Source organism: Chenopodium quinoa, unplaced genomic scaffold (assembly GCF_001683475.1).
Source record: "Chenopodium quinoa cultivar QQ74 unplaced genomic scaffold, ASM168347v1, whole genome shotgun sequence".
Classification (NCBI taxonomy): domain Eukaryota; kingdom Viridiplantae; phylum Streptophyta; class Magnoliopsida; order Caryophyllales; family Amaranthaceae; genus Chenopodium; species Chenopodium quinoa.
Window position 1 is genome coordinate 1,781,334 of NW_018743292.1, and position 16,275 is coordinate 1,797,608.

At 34.2% G+C, this 16,275-nt stretch overlaps 3 protein-coding genes across 3 annotated transcripts; 2 read left to right on the forward strand and 1 right to left on the reverse strand.

The window, feature by feature from the left end:
• The first annotated feature begins 3,147 nt into the window (after nt 1–3,147).
• LOC110736264 (hexokinase-3-like) lies at nt 3,148–8,189 on the forward strand. Its single transcript, XM_021916440.1, has 9 exons — nt 3,148–3,419; nt 4,802–4,952; nt 5,403–5,588; nt 5,939–6,013; nt 6,336–6,491; nt 6,583–6,681; nt 6,797–6,924; nt 7,290–7,371; nt 7,468–8,189. Exons 1-9 carry the CDS (start codon nt 3,148–3,150, stop codon nt 7,846–7,848), a joined length of 1,530 nt encoding a protein of 509 aa, XP_021772132.1. The 3' UTR covers nt 7,849–8,189.
• A 1,309-nt stretch (nt 8,190–9,498) lies between these two features.
• Nucleotides 9,499–11,355, forward strand: LOC110736266 (ubiquitin-conjugating enzyme E2 20-like). The gene is made up of 6 exons (XM_021916442.1): nt 9,499–9,919; nt 10,269–10,296; nt 10,398–10,625; nt 10,725–10,788; nt 10,885–10,944; nt 11,135–11,355. The coding sequence occupies exons 1-6, from the start codon at nt 9,801–9,803 to the stop codon at nt 11,179–11,181; spliced, it is 546 nt and encodes a 181-aa protein (XP_021772134.1). The 5' UTR covers nt 9,499–9,800; the 3' UTR covers nt 11,182–11,355.
• A 528-nt stretch (nt 11,356–11,883) lies between these two features.
• Nucleotides 11,884–15,953, reverse strand: LOC110736265. Its single transcript, XM_021916441.1, has 7 exons — nt 15,745–15,953; nt 15,515–15,634; nt 13,498–13,932; nt 13,198–13,337; nt 12,978–13,098; nt 12,486–12,626; nt 11,884–12,339 (listed from the first exon to the last, which is right to left on the reverse strand). The coding sequence occupies exons 1-7, from the start codon at nt 15,820–15,822 to the stop codon at nt 12,265–12,267; spliced, it is 1,110 nt and encodes a 369-aa protein (XP_021772133.1). The 5' UTR covers nt 15,823–15,953; the 3' UTR covers nt 11,884–12,264.
• Between the last annotated feature and the right edge of the window lie 322 nt (nt 15,954–16,275).

Below are 16,275 nucleotides of genomic sequence, written 5' to 3' on the forward strand. Positions count from 1 at the left end.
ATGCTGATATTGATGAAGTGCTTGAAATAATAGACTGATGTGGCTCTTTGCTCATTGCCGACTTGCTGTTGCCACTTGCCAGACTTGCTACTGCCTTGCTCTATCACTGCTACTGCCTTAGTCTATGCTGCTGAGTGTTGACCTGCTTTTGCTGCTGACCTGCTGTTATGATGCTGCTGCTGCCCTGCTGCTTGTTGCTACTGCTGTTAAACAATTTTTTTACTGCCTTTTAGAACTTGGTCTATGCTGCTTGTTGCTACTACTGTTAAACAATTGTTAAAGTTGTAATGTTGAACAATTTTATTTTTTTTTGGATGAAGTGTTGAACTTTTAAAACTTTGAATTATAACTTTGAAGTTTTAGAACTTGTTAATGTTGTTTAAATCTCATTAAGCATTTATGCTACTACATATGTTGATGAATATAATATTTATATGATTTAAGCCCACAAAAATTGCAGATTAAAGCCCAAATAAACAAGGCCCAAAAAAATTCGGTTTGGTTCGGTTTTTTCTTTTGAAACCAAAATTTATATGGTTTGGTTTGGTTTGGTTTCAAAAGTAAAGTGGTGCGGTTTGGTTTCCAAAAACCAAAAACCGAATTAGGGTGGTTCGGTTTCGGTTTGGCCTATAAACCAAACCGAAAACCGAATTTTCACCCCTAGTTGGATCCTCTCAACAAATTCTGAAAAAAAGAAGTAATAGTACATTGGAAGAATAATATTTATGCTTAATTATTTGAAATCAGTGCCTTTCTTTGGTCAAGCCAGGTGCTTATTTGGTTATTCATGGCTTGGACAATAATACCCTCATCTTCCTTTTTTTTCCCCCCTATACTTTCCTTACAAAAATCACATTGAAACTATTTTTAGGGAGCACAAGTATCAATCATTTTTGTTTCAATTTATATTGTGTTTGTCTCGTTTGAAAAACTCTATTTAAAGATGAAGCTAATTGACCATGATTATTCACCGAATTTTAGCGAAATCATACACTCATGTACTCTCTTGTTGAATTTGTTTTGATGTGTAGTTTTAAAATATGAAATATGTGCATTTTAAATTTTATTGTGCTGCTAAGGCATTCACCTGATTTTCGCACATCTAAACTTATCAAGTCTTAATATAACTTATCTAAACTTAGTTTTTTTTTTTCTGAATTAGAGAATAGCACAATCCCACACTCCACGTCATTAATTTGTATGCATCGAGAAGAAACTCTTTGAACAACATCAATATCCTATTAAAGAAACTGATTTATTAATGATCAGTGAAAGTGACAACCCAAATATAGAAACGTGGAAATTCCTAACGAATAAAGATACAGGGTAGTAGTTAAATTTGCACACCAATTTATTAATAAGTATCTAAGACATATATTCTATAAAGTGGTACTCCTAGAATCTAATTATCAACATAGAATCAAATGCCACACCATATTCCAATTGGAGAATGTAACCATCTTTATATTGAACATTCTAACATGTTTACAAGACTTATAATTGCTAATTATTTCAAAGTGCATCAACATATTCCCCTCTTTTTCCTACAAGTTAGCATCTTTAACATTTGACTAATTCATAGTTTCATACCCAAGTTCTCCCTATTTAAACCACTCCAACAAAGAATAAGCAATTAAGCTTAGTATAACTCATAATAAGGTCATTTTTGACATTTTAAATAGAATAAAATAGGACCATTAGTCCACAAATAGTAGCAACGAATCCATTAAAAAGGCACGTTTAACTTGTAATTTTGCTCATATAAGAAAAAGTCAACATCATTGAGTCAAAATGAATGAAGTCCCCATATACTTCGTTCAACAGCCAAAACCCACCAACTTCTCCAATAGCCAAGGGCAAAATCTGTAAAAACACACTTCTCTCTTTTTAGGTCCTTATTATTAAAGCACATAGCTAATTAGAGTTTGAAAAACACTAGAGAAAAGGTAAGTCAAATCAAACTTATAATAATATTATGCACCAAATTGTCACAATATCCACCACTAAATTTATTTTACAAGAATTTGAAAGAATAAATCTTAGCTTTCCATTTTACTTTAAAACTTGAAATACTTTTAAATCATACATAAATTTTATACTCCGTATAGCTGTACACTTGTATGAGTGAAATATTTTTTATTTTTTTAATTGATTGTATTTATTATTATATTGTAAAAGTATTACACCATACATTGGACTGATTAGAGTGTTTACTACAGAGTAGTAAATCAAAAAGGGAATATAATATGGGAATTCCTATAATATGTAATTCAAGGATTTTAAGAAAAATATATTATACTATATATGTATTAATTCATGTTAACAAATTAATTATTTAACAAAAATAAGTAATTTGAAATATCAATAAACTATTATGAATATTCAGTTTAATTTTAATTTAAATACTAGTATTAATCGAGCTTAATACGAAATTACAAAATATGCTATTTGAAACCTATTCTATTTGACTTTACATGAATTTATATTGTATACTAGACTTATTTTATTTACATAAAATTAGTTAATATGAAGTATAAGTTGAACGGTCAAAAACCCTTATAAGAATGCCCGAACCAAACGCCCCCTAATTATTAACTACTTGTACAATGTACTAATTTAAATAAAAGTAAACGAGGACTACTAGTACTATACGGAGTACAATTATACATTCTTCAATCACTCGTAGTCTCCTAGATTTGACCCCCGCCAAAAAATAAAAAAAAAACAATAAAAATTATTTAACAAAATCAAAAAGGGCAAAATGGTCATTTTACAACGAGTATAAGTAACTATCGGTTCGCTTTCCAACACTACTTAGCGCAACCCCAGTCCCCCCTTCTCTCTCCTTTTTTCCCCTTCTCTTTCTCTCTCCAATTTTATTTTCATTTTCTCTCTCTTGAACATTTCGTCGAGCAGGTGGTGTACATCGCCGGAAAACCGCCTTTTAACGGCAAAACCAGACAAAACTAACTCACACCCACTTCAAAACGGCGAGTTTCAGATCGACCCACTTCATGAACGACGTCGTTTGAGCCTTCTGGGAGGTGGCAAAATGCGGAAGAAGGGGTTGTTCTTGTTATCGGGGTTTAAATAAATAATAAAAGGAAAATACAAGTATATAAATAAAGAGGAGAGAGAAAGAGAGGGATGGGAAAAGTGGGGTTTAGTTTAGCGGTGGGAATAGCGGTGGTGACGTGTGCGGTGGCGGCGGCGGTGGTCGGAAAAAGGGTAAGAAGTCGGAGAAAATGGAAGAGAGTTGTTGGTGTTTTGAAAGAATTAGAAGAAGCTTGTGGGACCCCTGTTAGTAGATTGAAGCAAGTTGTTGATGCTATGGCTGTTGAGATGCATGCTGGTTTAGCCTCTGAAGGTGGCTCTAAGCTCAAAATGTTGCTCACTTTTGTTGATAAACTCCCCATTGGGTATCAATCATACATTTTTAGTTTCAATCTTTGTTGTTTTAGATGAAATGTGTTGTTGATTTTATCTATTTTAAAGGGGTTGGCTGATGAATTTGATGGTTTGTTTGGATTCTTGATTGGGAATGTGGGAAAAAGATTGAATTTTGTTGGGGGTTATAAAAGTTTTTTTTCAAGGTAATTTGATGATTAATTGGGTTGGTTGATGGCATTATGAATTTTTGGATGTTTATGCTTTAATTTGTTGTTCACATTGCCAAACTTTTTCATATTTTTTTTAGGTAATAAGTTTTGACTTGTTATGAACATTGAATATTGGTAATGTGGGTGTTTGATCTAAATTAGTTAGATTTTAGCACCTGGGAAATGTAGTTGCTTTATGATGTATATGGGGTTGGTGAAGTCCAACTATAATTGTTATAAAAATGGGTGAAAAGAAATTTCCAAAATGTGATGTATTCTGTTTGTTCTCTGAGTTATAATGTACTATCTGTGGCCCTTTTTACTATACGTATTTCCTCTTGGTTGATACTATTGGGATGATACTCTGGTAGATTTCTAGCTTGTTCTCGCTAATGTTGATTGTTACAATGTGTTAACATGTAATGTGGCAATGTTTCATATTATATTTTCCAAAACCCGATTTTAAAGCCATGTTTGTAGTTAGTTTTATCAAACCAAATGCTTTTGTTGAACCATTGAAGTGAAGTTTCATATTTTAATTGCCGCTTGCTCTGAGCTGGCGGCATAGGCTATGGCCAAGTTTGTTCATAAGCGTGCTTGACGAGTATTTTTAAATAATTATATCATTTGGTTCTTTGCGGAATGAGCTATGCAAATAGCAATGTGTTGGCCGTTGTGTTTAGAGCATTGAATCATCATCATATGTTTAGACTTTAGAGCATTGTTAATGAGCTTGATAGCCTTTTTTTATTGGTATACTTTTTGGTTTTTAGTTTCAGTGCGCAGTTGTGTAATTTTTTTTATCGATTGTGGGGGACGGTAGCAGTCATATTTCTGTTGAATGTGTGGGTTTTTATCTCTGCAGCTGGCACAGTTGACAGCCTGTTGCCATTGAATGTGGACCTCACCATTGTAAAAGGGCAATATTGTAAAAGGGCAATATTGTCCTGAATACAGTGAATAGTTGTGCTGTTTTTCACACCCAAGTTTTTTCTTACTGTAATGTTTTGTTAATTAGATATTTAGATGTGATACCTTCATGAAGGTAAATTGTTGTGGACCTTGTAGATTTTTATTTTGTTTACAATGCCCGATTACTGGCTGAGTGGCTGCATACTATTTGGACAAAAAGTGTATACCTGTAATTGTCTTTTTGTTTCTGTCTTATACACTCAATTGATTACTAGCAATTTTTTCCTTAGGAGTGAGAAGGGAATATATTATGCACTAGATCTTGGAGGTACTAATTTTAGGGTCTTGCGGGTTCAGCTAGGAGGACGAAGATCTGGTATCGTCAGACAAGATGTTGAAAGGAAGCCAATCCCTGAGCATTTAATGACTAGCTCCAGTGAGGTTGCTCACTTTCTGTTTTGTACTGTCTTACGTGATTTGTTTTTTACGGGGCGTTTGGCATGTGGGAATGGGAATTTGGGGAATATAAAGTGGAAGTGGGAATGGGAATTGGTAAGTGGGAATTTATCAAATATTCCTATTTACTATTTTATCCTTGTTGTTTTTAAATCTCAAATTTGACAGGCATTACTAAATTAAGGGCAATTATGTCTTTTAAATAACTAGAGAATTCCCACCATTTTATTACCTAGGGGGTAGGTAATAAAATGGCGGGAATAGAGGTTAAATAATCCCAAGCTAATTCCCACTCCCTAATCTAATTCCCATCAAACAAACATGGGTTTATGGAGATTTGGGAATAATAATCCTATTCTCACCTCCTAATCCCGAATAACAAACATCCCCTTAGAGTTCAGCCGTATTTAGAAAATTGGACTGTTTTCATTGCAGGACCTGTTTGATTTCATAGCGACATCTCTGAAGGAATTTTTCGATCAAGAGAATGACAAGGATTCAGACATTTCTCCTGCCCCAAGAAGGGAACTTGGTTTTACCTTTTCTTTTCCTGTGAAGCAAACATCAGTCTCCTCTGGAATTTTGATGAAATGGACGAAAGGATTTTCCATTCAAGACATGGTCAGTGCTCAGTGTGTGATCGCTCAATGTTAGATTTTGTTACAGCCAGATTTTTTTTATAGATGGATTGATAGATTTTTGTAATTTTTCTTATTCTTTGTGCTATGTTTAGCTTGACTTACTAAATCACGTAAAGTACATTTAATATAAGGAGTCCTTTCCCCCCCCCCCCCCACCTGTTTATATGTATCAAATCTTACAGTATTTTGCCACCTTGGTAACTATAATGTGAATGTAAAAGCTTAAAGTTTGGTCGTTAACAATGGATATCTTTCCCTTTTTGTACTTTTTTGGTTAATGAATTTTTCTCTGATTTTTCTTACTGTTTGTAATTGTTTGTTTTTTCTCAGGTTGGGAATGATGTCTGTGAATTCTTGCATCAAGCAATGTCTAGACAGGGCCTAGATATGCATATTGCAGCCTTGGTAAGCTTATCTTTTATGGCTAATGTATTTGTCTATGGTGTAGGTTGGAGTTCTTTGTGGTCAGTCTTTAATCATCAAAGCTACTTATCGTTTAGAATATAGGTCTTCAACTTTCACACCATATGCTTCAGTGATGATGTTTTAAATTTACAATCCAAAAGTAAACCTTTACATGCTTGATATACTATCTAGCACATTACTCAAAATAGGTGATAGTTGTAGTTCTTCTTTCCTTGCCTGTGCAGTCTGTTAAGTGTTGATGGACTGCCATGCATTGTAGTCTCTGATAGAAGAGTATAATTTTTAATTTGTTGTTAAGCAGGTAAATGATACTGTGGGAACTTTGGCACTTGGACATTATAATGATGAGGACACTGTTGCTGCAGTGATCATCGGGACTGGAACAAATGCCTGTTATTTTGAGCGGGCAGATGCTATCATAAAGTCTCAAGGTTTTCCAACATCTTCTGGAGGCATGGTATCTTTCTTCAACCATTTTTGGCTAGCACCTATTGTGATAAACATTGTAAATTTATATGTACTTATGGTATATGTCTTGTATTGATCAGGTTGTTAATATGGAGTGGGGTAACTTTTGGTCGTCCCATTTACCAAGAACTTCTTATGACATCGAGTTAGATGCAGAGAGCCCTAATCCCAATGATCAGGTTGGCTTGATCACCATCATGAAATTGACTCTCAAGGAGTTTCTTACACTCTCTTCCAGGATAAGAATAGATTATGAAGGAATAATTGAATAATAGAAGTGTTTTCTTGCTGCAGGGTTTTGAGAAAATGATATCTGGAATGTATCTGGGTGAGATTGTGAGAAGAGTTATATTGAGGATGTCAAAGGAGTCTGATGTATTTGGACCTATTTCTTCAAACTTATGCAAAGCTTTTATCTTGAGGTATTATTTTACTGGTGACCTTTTAACAGCTTTTATGCTGCTTTACCCTCTTCCCGTTCTCCTCTTATTGGCATAATATTCATTTCAACTTTGACTTTGTGAAGTGCCAATAAAAAAATTTACGGCATCTGTTTAATGGCACGTGCCAAGATCCAGAATTCATTAATCCGCATAATTTTTCACTCTAAATTTGGCTAGCTGCCTTGATTACAAAATTGGAAACAGTTATTTAAGGCAAAATGCCCCTACAAAAAACAATGATATGAACTTTGGATTTTGATTTAAACCACTCTGTAAGCTGCATTGACGCACATTCGTCCATGTATTATTACTTGTTACATTATCTCATAAGTAAATCATCTCAGGACGCCTTTGATGTCGACAATGCATGAAGACGAATCTCCTGAACTGGAAGTAGTAGCAAGAATTTTGGATGAGGTTCTTGGGGTATGTCCTTCTGACTGTACTACAGCTGATTTCCCTACCAAACTTTGTAAGTTTAATTCTTACATCACTTGTCTACCTATTTTTACCTCTTTTCAGATTAGTGATGTGCCTTTAAAAGTCCGGAAACTCGTTGTGAACATATGTGACGTGGTAACCCGTCGAGCAGCCCGCCTTGCAGCTGCTGGTATCGTCGGTATACTAAAGAAAATTGGTCGAGATGGGAGTGGTGCGGTTGCTAGCAGCAGAGCCAAAGGCCCAAGCAGCAGCAATAGATTGAGGAGAACAGTGGTTGCAGTTGAAGGCGGCCTATATTCAAATTACAGAATGTTCAGAGAGTACTTGAATGATGCCGTGGCCGAGATTTTGGGGGAGGAACTCGCCCCTTACGTAATTCTGAAGGTAACTGAAGATGGGTCAGGCATCGGAGCTGCTCTTCTTGCAGCCACATACTCGTCACCTGAGACTGTTGATACGTAAAAAAAAAAAAAAAAAAAAAAAAAAAAAAAGGTTGCTTTGCCTTATACATATAATGTGTGCATATTATATATATTTACATAATATAAGTATAGGCCTTTTGTACAAAGATGTAGAATTCATTGGGGTCGGTCCATATGTATTCAGTATATATATGGTAGTATAAGGGCGGCTTTCGGGGTCTTGTGCAGCAGTTGATAGGGTGTTCTTTCTATCCATTCTTATTAGTATAGCAAAAGTGTAATATTTTGGTAAGAATAGTGCATTTGTTTTTGGTTTGTATTGTGTACATATAGGACAGGTTATCAATCTCATGGCCTCTCTTTCTCAAGCTCAATATTCTATGATTATCTGTATAAATTCCACTCTGTTATGATGGAAGTAGATATTTTTCTAGATTTCCCAAATGTCACTTTCCGTATAACGTTGGTTAGCTTCCTTCGTTGGTGATTTTCTATGATTCAACCTTTTCAATTAATAACTTTTGACCACTTTATTCTATAATACCATCTTTTGGTAAACTCTTAACATTTCTTACTTAAACATGTATTAAATCGAGTTTAAGAGGGTGATTTGAAGTAATTAACTCCGGAGTATTAACTTTAACAACAAAAAATGCGAACTTAAACAACAAAAAATGCCAAATTTTTCAAAATTGAACACATAAGTCAAACCCCTTCTTATATACTTTTAAAGATTGTATAAATTCAAGTACCAAAACCTTAGGGCTGAGGGTCATGGGGGCATTTGATGGGCTTGGGCTGTTAGTTTGTGTCTTTATTTCAACAATTAGTTGGACCGAAAATATATACTTCTACCACAGTTCAATTCTCTAATAACTATGACTACAATTTTTTCTTCATAAAAGTAGTAGTAAAATCTGAAACGCATTGTTAGTCTCGAGTCTTTATCTATATTTTCAAAATATATTGCTGATTAAAACTGTGTAATTTACAAATGCGCAACTCTAATTGTTGTCATTATTAAAGAATTATAAATCTTTAAGAAAAGTCCGGAGTATAACAATTGAAATTTCTTTCCATTAAAAAAAAAAGGTAAAGCAATTGACAATTGTTATAATAGTTGATTTTGTCTGAATTAATCCTTAATCTATCTACTAGGCACTAAGATTTACGTACATACCACATAAGTGAACATGAGAAGGATCTAATGTTACTTACGAATATACAAAATATGTATTCAGGTGTAACAAATGAGAACTTCAAAATAAAGGATTGAAATCTGATCATAGTTTTTGGAAATAATCGCCTCCAAACCTTATTTATTAAACTTATGAAATACTACATAAATCATAGATAAATATTCGTCAAATCTTTTAACATCCCCAGTTTTTTAAAAAGTACATGTTTTTATTAACTCCAACTTATCAAACTTGAGACTTTGATGTTGATGTTTTTTGCAAGGCAAGTCGATTGAGTTTATCCATTTATATAACGTTGCATCAAATTTTACACGTGATAGAGAGTTTCCCGACCTTCCAATCTATCATTGACTCCTCGGCAACACCACGTGTTTCCACAACGGAATTACACCTTGATAGTTATATTTTCCATTAACTGTTGTGATTTGTGAATAAAAGGGGTTGGTATCCAAAAATTTAAAGAAAACAACAAAACAACAACTCTTTCACTTACTAAAAACTAGCCGTTGGAAAAGGACGCGTATAATCACGCCGCTCAACTCTAACGTTCCAAAAACACATCAATATAATTAAAAAAAAAATTAATTTCTTTCTCAAACTTTTTCTTCATATTTTAATTTCAACATCACAGTGTTTATGACCCCAAATCAATCAATCTCTTCTTCTCAAACTCATCACTTCTCTCTATTTTCTCTCTCCTCCTTTCTCTCTCTACGAAGGAAGAAGAAGAAAGGAATTTCAAATTTCAATTCATTCAAGTTTCTTTCTCTTTCTTCATTCTTTATCTCTTTAAATGGCGGCGATGAACGGCGGTTACTCCGACAATACTCCGGCGGCAGATCCGGCGGGTCCTCCGGCGAAGCAGAACGTTGCTCCGGCTAAGACTGTTGATACTCAATCTGTTCTTAAAAGGTCTTTTCTTCTATTAATTCTTGTGTTAATTTAACATTTTTTCTGGGTTCTTGTAATTTGTAGTGCAATTACTTGGTTTGGCTGCGGAATTTCTATGATTCGATTAGTGCCCACTACTTGAAATTAGTTTATTTATCTGGGTTTTGATTGAATTAGATTAATTTTATCGATTTTGAAAATTGAAAATTAGGGTTTCGATTTAGGGTTTATAATTGAATAAGCTTCATCTTGTCGATCTAGTACAAAATTTTAGGGGTTTTTGATTTTTGTAAATTAGGGTTTTTAATTTTACTTTTACTAATTTTCTGACGATTTCTTTCCTTTTTTTTTTCTTGCGATTTTGAAACAGGTTGCAGTCTGAATTAATGTCTCTTATGGTACGTAAATCATAAAATTGCAAGAATACATTTTGCTAATTAGTGTAAATCATCTAAAATATAATTCTGAAAATCTTTAATTTTTGTTTTGTTTGAATCAGATGAGTGGTGATCCTGGAATCTCAGCGTTTCCTGAAGAAGACAATATATTCAACTGGAAAGGAACAATTCATGGAAGCAAAGAAACAGTATTTGAAGGCACAGAATATAAACTTTCTCTAAGTTTTCCTGCTGATTACCCATTTAAACCCCCTAAAGTCAAGTTTGAGACTGGTTGTTTCCACCCGAATGTTGATGTTTTTGGTAACATTTGCTTGGACATTCTTCAGGTACCTTCTGATTGTTGATTGTGCTTGATTATTGTTTCAATTTCGAGTCATCGGCCACCCTGAACCGCCAAACTAACCGTAAATTTATGAATTGTGTAGGATAAATGGTCATCTGCTTATGATGTGAGAACTATATTGCTATCCATCCAAAGTTTGCTTGGAGGTAATCATTAAATTCTCTTAAATTGGGAATTTTAATGCGTTTTTTATAATTTTAGTAGTGATTAATAAATTTCTGATTTTGGGATTGTAATTTCAGAGCCTAATACCAGCTCACCATTAAACACACAAGCAGCAGCTCTTTGGAGCAATCAAGAAGGTTGGTGGTGATTTTGGGTTGTTGATTATTTTAATACAAAATTAATACTATTAATAATTATCATAATAATTTTAGTTTTCCCTCCATCTCTAAATGGTTTTGCGGAACAACATTTAAAGACGGAGAGAGTATAATTTATCATAATAAAAGAAGTGGAGATTTTGACTGAATTTATGTTGGTATGATGCAGAGTATAGAAAAATGGTGGAAAAGCTTTACAACAAGCCAGCAGCATAGAGGAGTGTGTGGGGTGTTAGGTGATGAAAAGGTTGGGTGGTTTGGGAGCACAGTTTCTGATGATTTGTTAGGTTGAAAAGACAAAATTCTTTGTGTTTCAATCATTGTGCCAATCATTTGTTGTTACACAGAACCTTTTTATTTTAGTGGAATTTTTACATTTTTTTTGCCTAATAGTAATTAATTAATCTGTGTTTCTTTCCTTCTTTTGGTATCCAACGTACAAATAAATAAGTCACAATTCTTCAATTCTGTATCCAAGGATTAACATTGCGAAACATATTGTCAACAATCGTAATATGTTGGAAAAATGCTATGCTACGCGAGTATGCGGCTACGCCTTGCCATCAAAATAAAATTACTCTGTACTCGTAACAGTCGTAAGTAACAAGGGTGAGTATAGGCTTAGAAGAAAGTAAAGGCTTAGAAGACAAAGTTTTTAACAAATACGGAGTATAAGTTCCAAGTATGGGCCTAAATGAGATTAAAATAATGTTAAGTCATAATAACTTCAATTGTTGGGAGAAGAATTTACACACGAGGTCAAATGGGAGGAATCAACATATTATATACTACGTGTAAAAGTTAGTGAATTAGAAATGGGAATTATGAAAACAAATAAAATAAATTAAAAGAATATGGAGTTGATTATTTTAACTCAAATTTTCAAATTGGATCCAAACTAATCAGTCCCACATTAAATATCAGCCAAATTAAAATGTTTAAACAGTAAAGGCTTTCAGAGAATGTGTATGTTAACAAAGACTCATGAACCAATCACTAATATTCCAACAGACTAGTTAAAAAAGAAGAATTCTTGAGATATATCTGAAATTTAAGCTGATACAGATTTGTTTTTTTAATTGAAGACTTAAATTCAACAAACATAATGAGGCAAAAAGGGGGTTTAGAGACAAAGATGAGCCACTAGTATACAACATTGTGTGTGTGTAACTGTGTACTATCATCAAGATGCCCAAAAGGAATGTCTTGAACTGGGGCCATATTCTTGTTGTCACTATTGACGTTCTTGTTCTCATTGTCCAAGTTGAATCTCGAGCAAGCCTCACTTAAACCTGGCTATCATGATGTGAGCTGCCTCAAATTAAACTTCGCCAACTCTTTGTACTTCTCCACGACACCAATCAAGCACACAGTCTGGAAAAAGCAAGGTCGAATATAAGTTTTGCATGATTTAGTCTTGAGTTCTTGACAAACAAAAATCTAGAGGACGATTATGGATAAAACTAAAACAAATTATATATGCCAGCCAGTCAAAAACTCAAGACAACAACTTTCAGTACCTTGACAATTTGGACAATTATAGTCTTCTCTGGATTTTTGAGATCTACTTTATGTGGTTCAGGAACAGCTTTGGCAACCGCATCTATTATCTTCATCCTCTCGATGCCAGAATTGGCACGGGCATCATATTGAACAGCAAACTGAGGGAATACATCCAAAACAAATCAATTATCTGATCCACAAGAACACCGCCATAAAGTTGATGGAATCTAAGCACAACCAGATTCCAACTTTCTATCTCAGACAGATACAGGAGGTTTATTCCCATGTCAAAGTTCGTTTTGTACATTAAATGTCAATCACTCCATATTAAAAATAACACAATTTGTTTTCATAGAATTCACCAGAATATTGATTGAATAGTTGAAAACCAAGTGACACTATCATCAAACACATGAAAATTCAACATGCATAATTATGCCGAAAGAATAACTGACATCTGCCAGTACGTAGTGTGTTTGACTGTTTGTCAAGCACGTATGGGCAAGTACCTTAATAGGTGCTTCAGCGTTGACAGGGAAGTATTGTTCAATAACTGGCTTAATAGCTCTTGATATTTCCTCTTCAGATGCATAACATGAAAGTTCTACTGGTAGCACTCTCAGAAGAAACCTACAGAAATGAAACATCTTAGTGAAGTCCACAGCAAAGGTAGTACTCGTTTGTGAAGCAGTTAAATCAAGATGCTATATAAAGAAAAGCAGCTTGAACCTTGACATATGCTTCTTCGTAGCTGAAGCAGATTCCATCATATGCTGTACAAGTTCTCCAGGGCTAGGGTCTCCATCCCTCCTCCGCATAAGTACAAAGACAACACCATTACAGCCAGTATCAATCTTGGAGAAACGCCGCTGGTTCAACAAAACATTATTTACTTCAAATACTAGTACAACAGAAACACTCATTACAATGTATAATGTACCTTAACATGTTAGACTTCCACTCATCTTTTTCTGGCCTTTTAATTGGAGGGTGGGGGGCGGTGTTTTACGGATTGTCATATTAACTCACCTTGCTCTTATCTCCTAATTCCTTAAGCTCAGCTTCTATCAACTTATCAACAGATAGCTCTGCGGAATGATTTATGCTTTCTAACTTTTTGGTATCACTGCACTGTTTCTTTTTGATTGGTTCCTCATTCTCCTTGCTTTTGTCATCAGCTTGTTTATCAACTTCTTCACAACTACCAGCAACTTGTCCTGATCCAACCTCATGCAACTTATCATCCTTCTTAGCAGGATCAGTATTTTCTTCGAGGGTACTTCCATTGTTAGCCAGCACTTCTGCAACTTTTTCAGACTGATTCTCTGCTCCATTCTCGTCAACATCTTCTTCATTATCAGAAGAGTCAGAGTATGAAAACTTTATTTTTTTGTTTGCAGGTTTCTCTGGTAGCACTGTTATGTTAGCCTTTGAATCCTTGCCATCGATCAGCTCTTCTAAAATCTAAACAAAAACAAAATGATACTTTATAGGATTATCATAAAGACACACAGGAGGAAATAAACCAGAACAACAGGTCCAACTTCATGACAAAATAAGGGCCTTCACAGCCAAAGCATATAACATTTAAGATTTGAGTGTATAAGACACTCCAGTTACTTTGTTGTTTGATTTTTTTATGCATAAGTTCAAGCACAGAGAACAACAAGGAAGTAAGACTTGATAATGCTCAAGTATTGTACAGTATATGAGTGTTTATGTATGTGCCAATTAGGTCAGTATGAAACAGCTGCTTTGCAAGGATACTGTAATTTTGCTCCTGCACAATTCATGAGCTGTTGCCTGTTTAATAGTAAGACCATAACATTTTGGCAAATGACAAGCTCTCTTTAATTGTTTTCCTCTTCCCATCATCCGCCTTATGAAAAAAAAAGTTCTTGACCATTTGTGTAGCACGAGAAACAATAGTTCTTGGAAGCTGTATTACTAGGGAAAACTCATGCTGGAAAATTTTAGTACTAGAAAATGTAAAATAACTGAGTTTGGACCCTTCAAAGTTCAAGTCTTGATCAATAATAAAGATAAAAGAAAAGGTCCACTATAATCTCTTGATGCATGCTACAATTTCAAGCCTATACCCATGCCTAATTACCTAGACAGTAGATTGCATAGCTATGAAGTCTACGTTAAGAATGATGATACCTACCAAATATCACTTGAATTACTTTGTTGGTTTGTTCATGGATAATCTATTTTTCAGCAGTTACAAACTTTCTTCTATGTTTTTCCTCTTCATCATTTGTGCAACCTAAGAAACACTACTAGGTGTTGGAAGCTGTATTAGCAGGGAAAATGCATGCCGGAACTTTTTTATATAACAAAACATAAACTAACTTAGTTTGAACCCTTCAACCAATGCTAATAATAAGGGAAAAGGTCCACTCTAATCTCTTGATACAATCATACAACTTTAAACTAATACTCATGCTTAGGTAGCAGAGTCTACATTAAGCAGGTTCAGAACCCATATTCACTCAATATCTGTCGGAACCACTTGGTTTACAGATATTCAACCAGTAACCTTTTCTGCAATTTCCTTTCCTCCTTAGTTCTTATAAATTCCTTTCCATCAATTTCCTTTCCTCCTTAGTTCTTAAAAATTCAAATAAACCCAAAACATAATTTCCTCTCATCTTTTCTAAAGCCTAAAAGAACAATTAGCTCTTGGACACTACTCATATATTACTAGCTTAAACACTTCAAGTTCAAACCAACAACAAAGATCGGCGAAAAAGCCCAACTTTCGACAAGTACAAGGTCCACCTTAAACATTAAGCAAAGTTCAATGTTAATAAACCAGTTAATCTATATATTCAAACACAAATCACAATTTACTTCAAATCACCCACCACCCAACCAAGATTATCGAACCCCATCAATTAATCACATGAATTAAGCCTAAACGAACATAAAAATTTAAACTTGAATAATTAGGGTGCTAAAAATGACTTTATTCAATCAAAAAGAATTTTCTAAATCTATTAAAATAAATAAATACAAAAGCAAAAAGAATAAATAAACATACAGTATCAATGACATTGATAGCTTCCTGAGAAGCTTGGTGTTCCCTTCCACCATCACAGGTTATGAAGAAGCCTTGAATTCCTGGTCTTAATGGGCTTGGTCCCTTCTTCTTCACTGCTTTCTGGTAAACAAATTAAATTAAAAAAAAAAAAAAAGAAAAGTTCATTAAATTAATTATATAAATAAATATATAAAAATGAAGGAATAGAAATGGGAAAAAGGGGGATTTACGTTGTGAGGTAAGTAACAACGTTTGCGTTTTTTGGGGTCGTTGGTGTTTGCAGTTTTTGGTTGGTTTTCTGAAGCCATTGAAAAGAGGTTAGTGAAGCCGAAGAACTGAAAGAGGGTTTTGTTTTGGGACTTTTGTTTGAGAGAATTTACTTCAATTGGTTTTTACTAAACGCATCGGTTTGTTGTGATGATAGAGCAACTTTTGTGTTTGGGTTGTGTTCAATTTACTACGTAATCTGTATCTTGTTTGACTTTACCTGAAATACGAATTAAGTAGAAATAACTAAATAAGTACAGGTAAACTTTTTATTTGGGTATCACTGTATAGTGATAACTTTATTCTATTCTTAAAAGCAACACATTAGAATCTCAAAGCACCATAGCCAACGTTAGCACATTTTCGCTTGTTATGGGGCAAGTTGTTGAGGATTTGCTTGAAGTTACCCATAAAACAACTCTTACTGATATTGATTAGCTTTGCTGTTCGCATTAAGTGGATAACTGGATACTAAGAAATAACACTACTCGTAC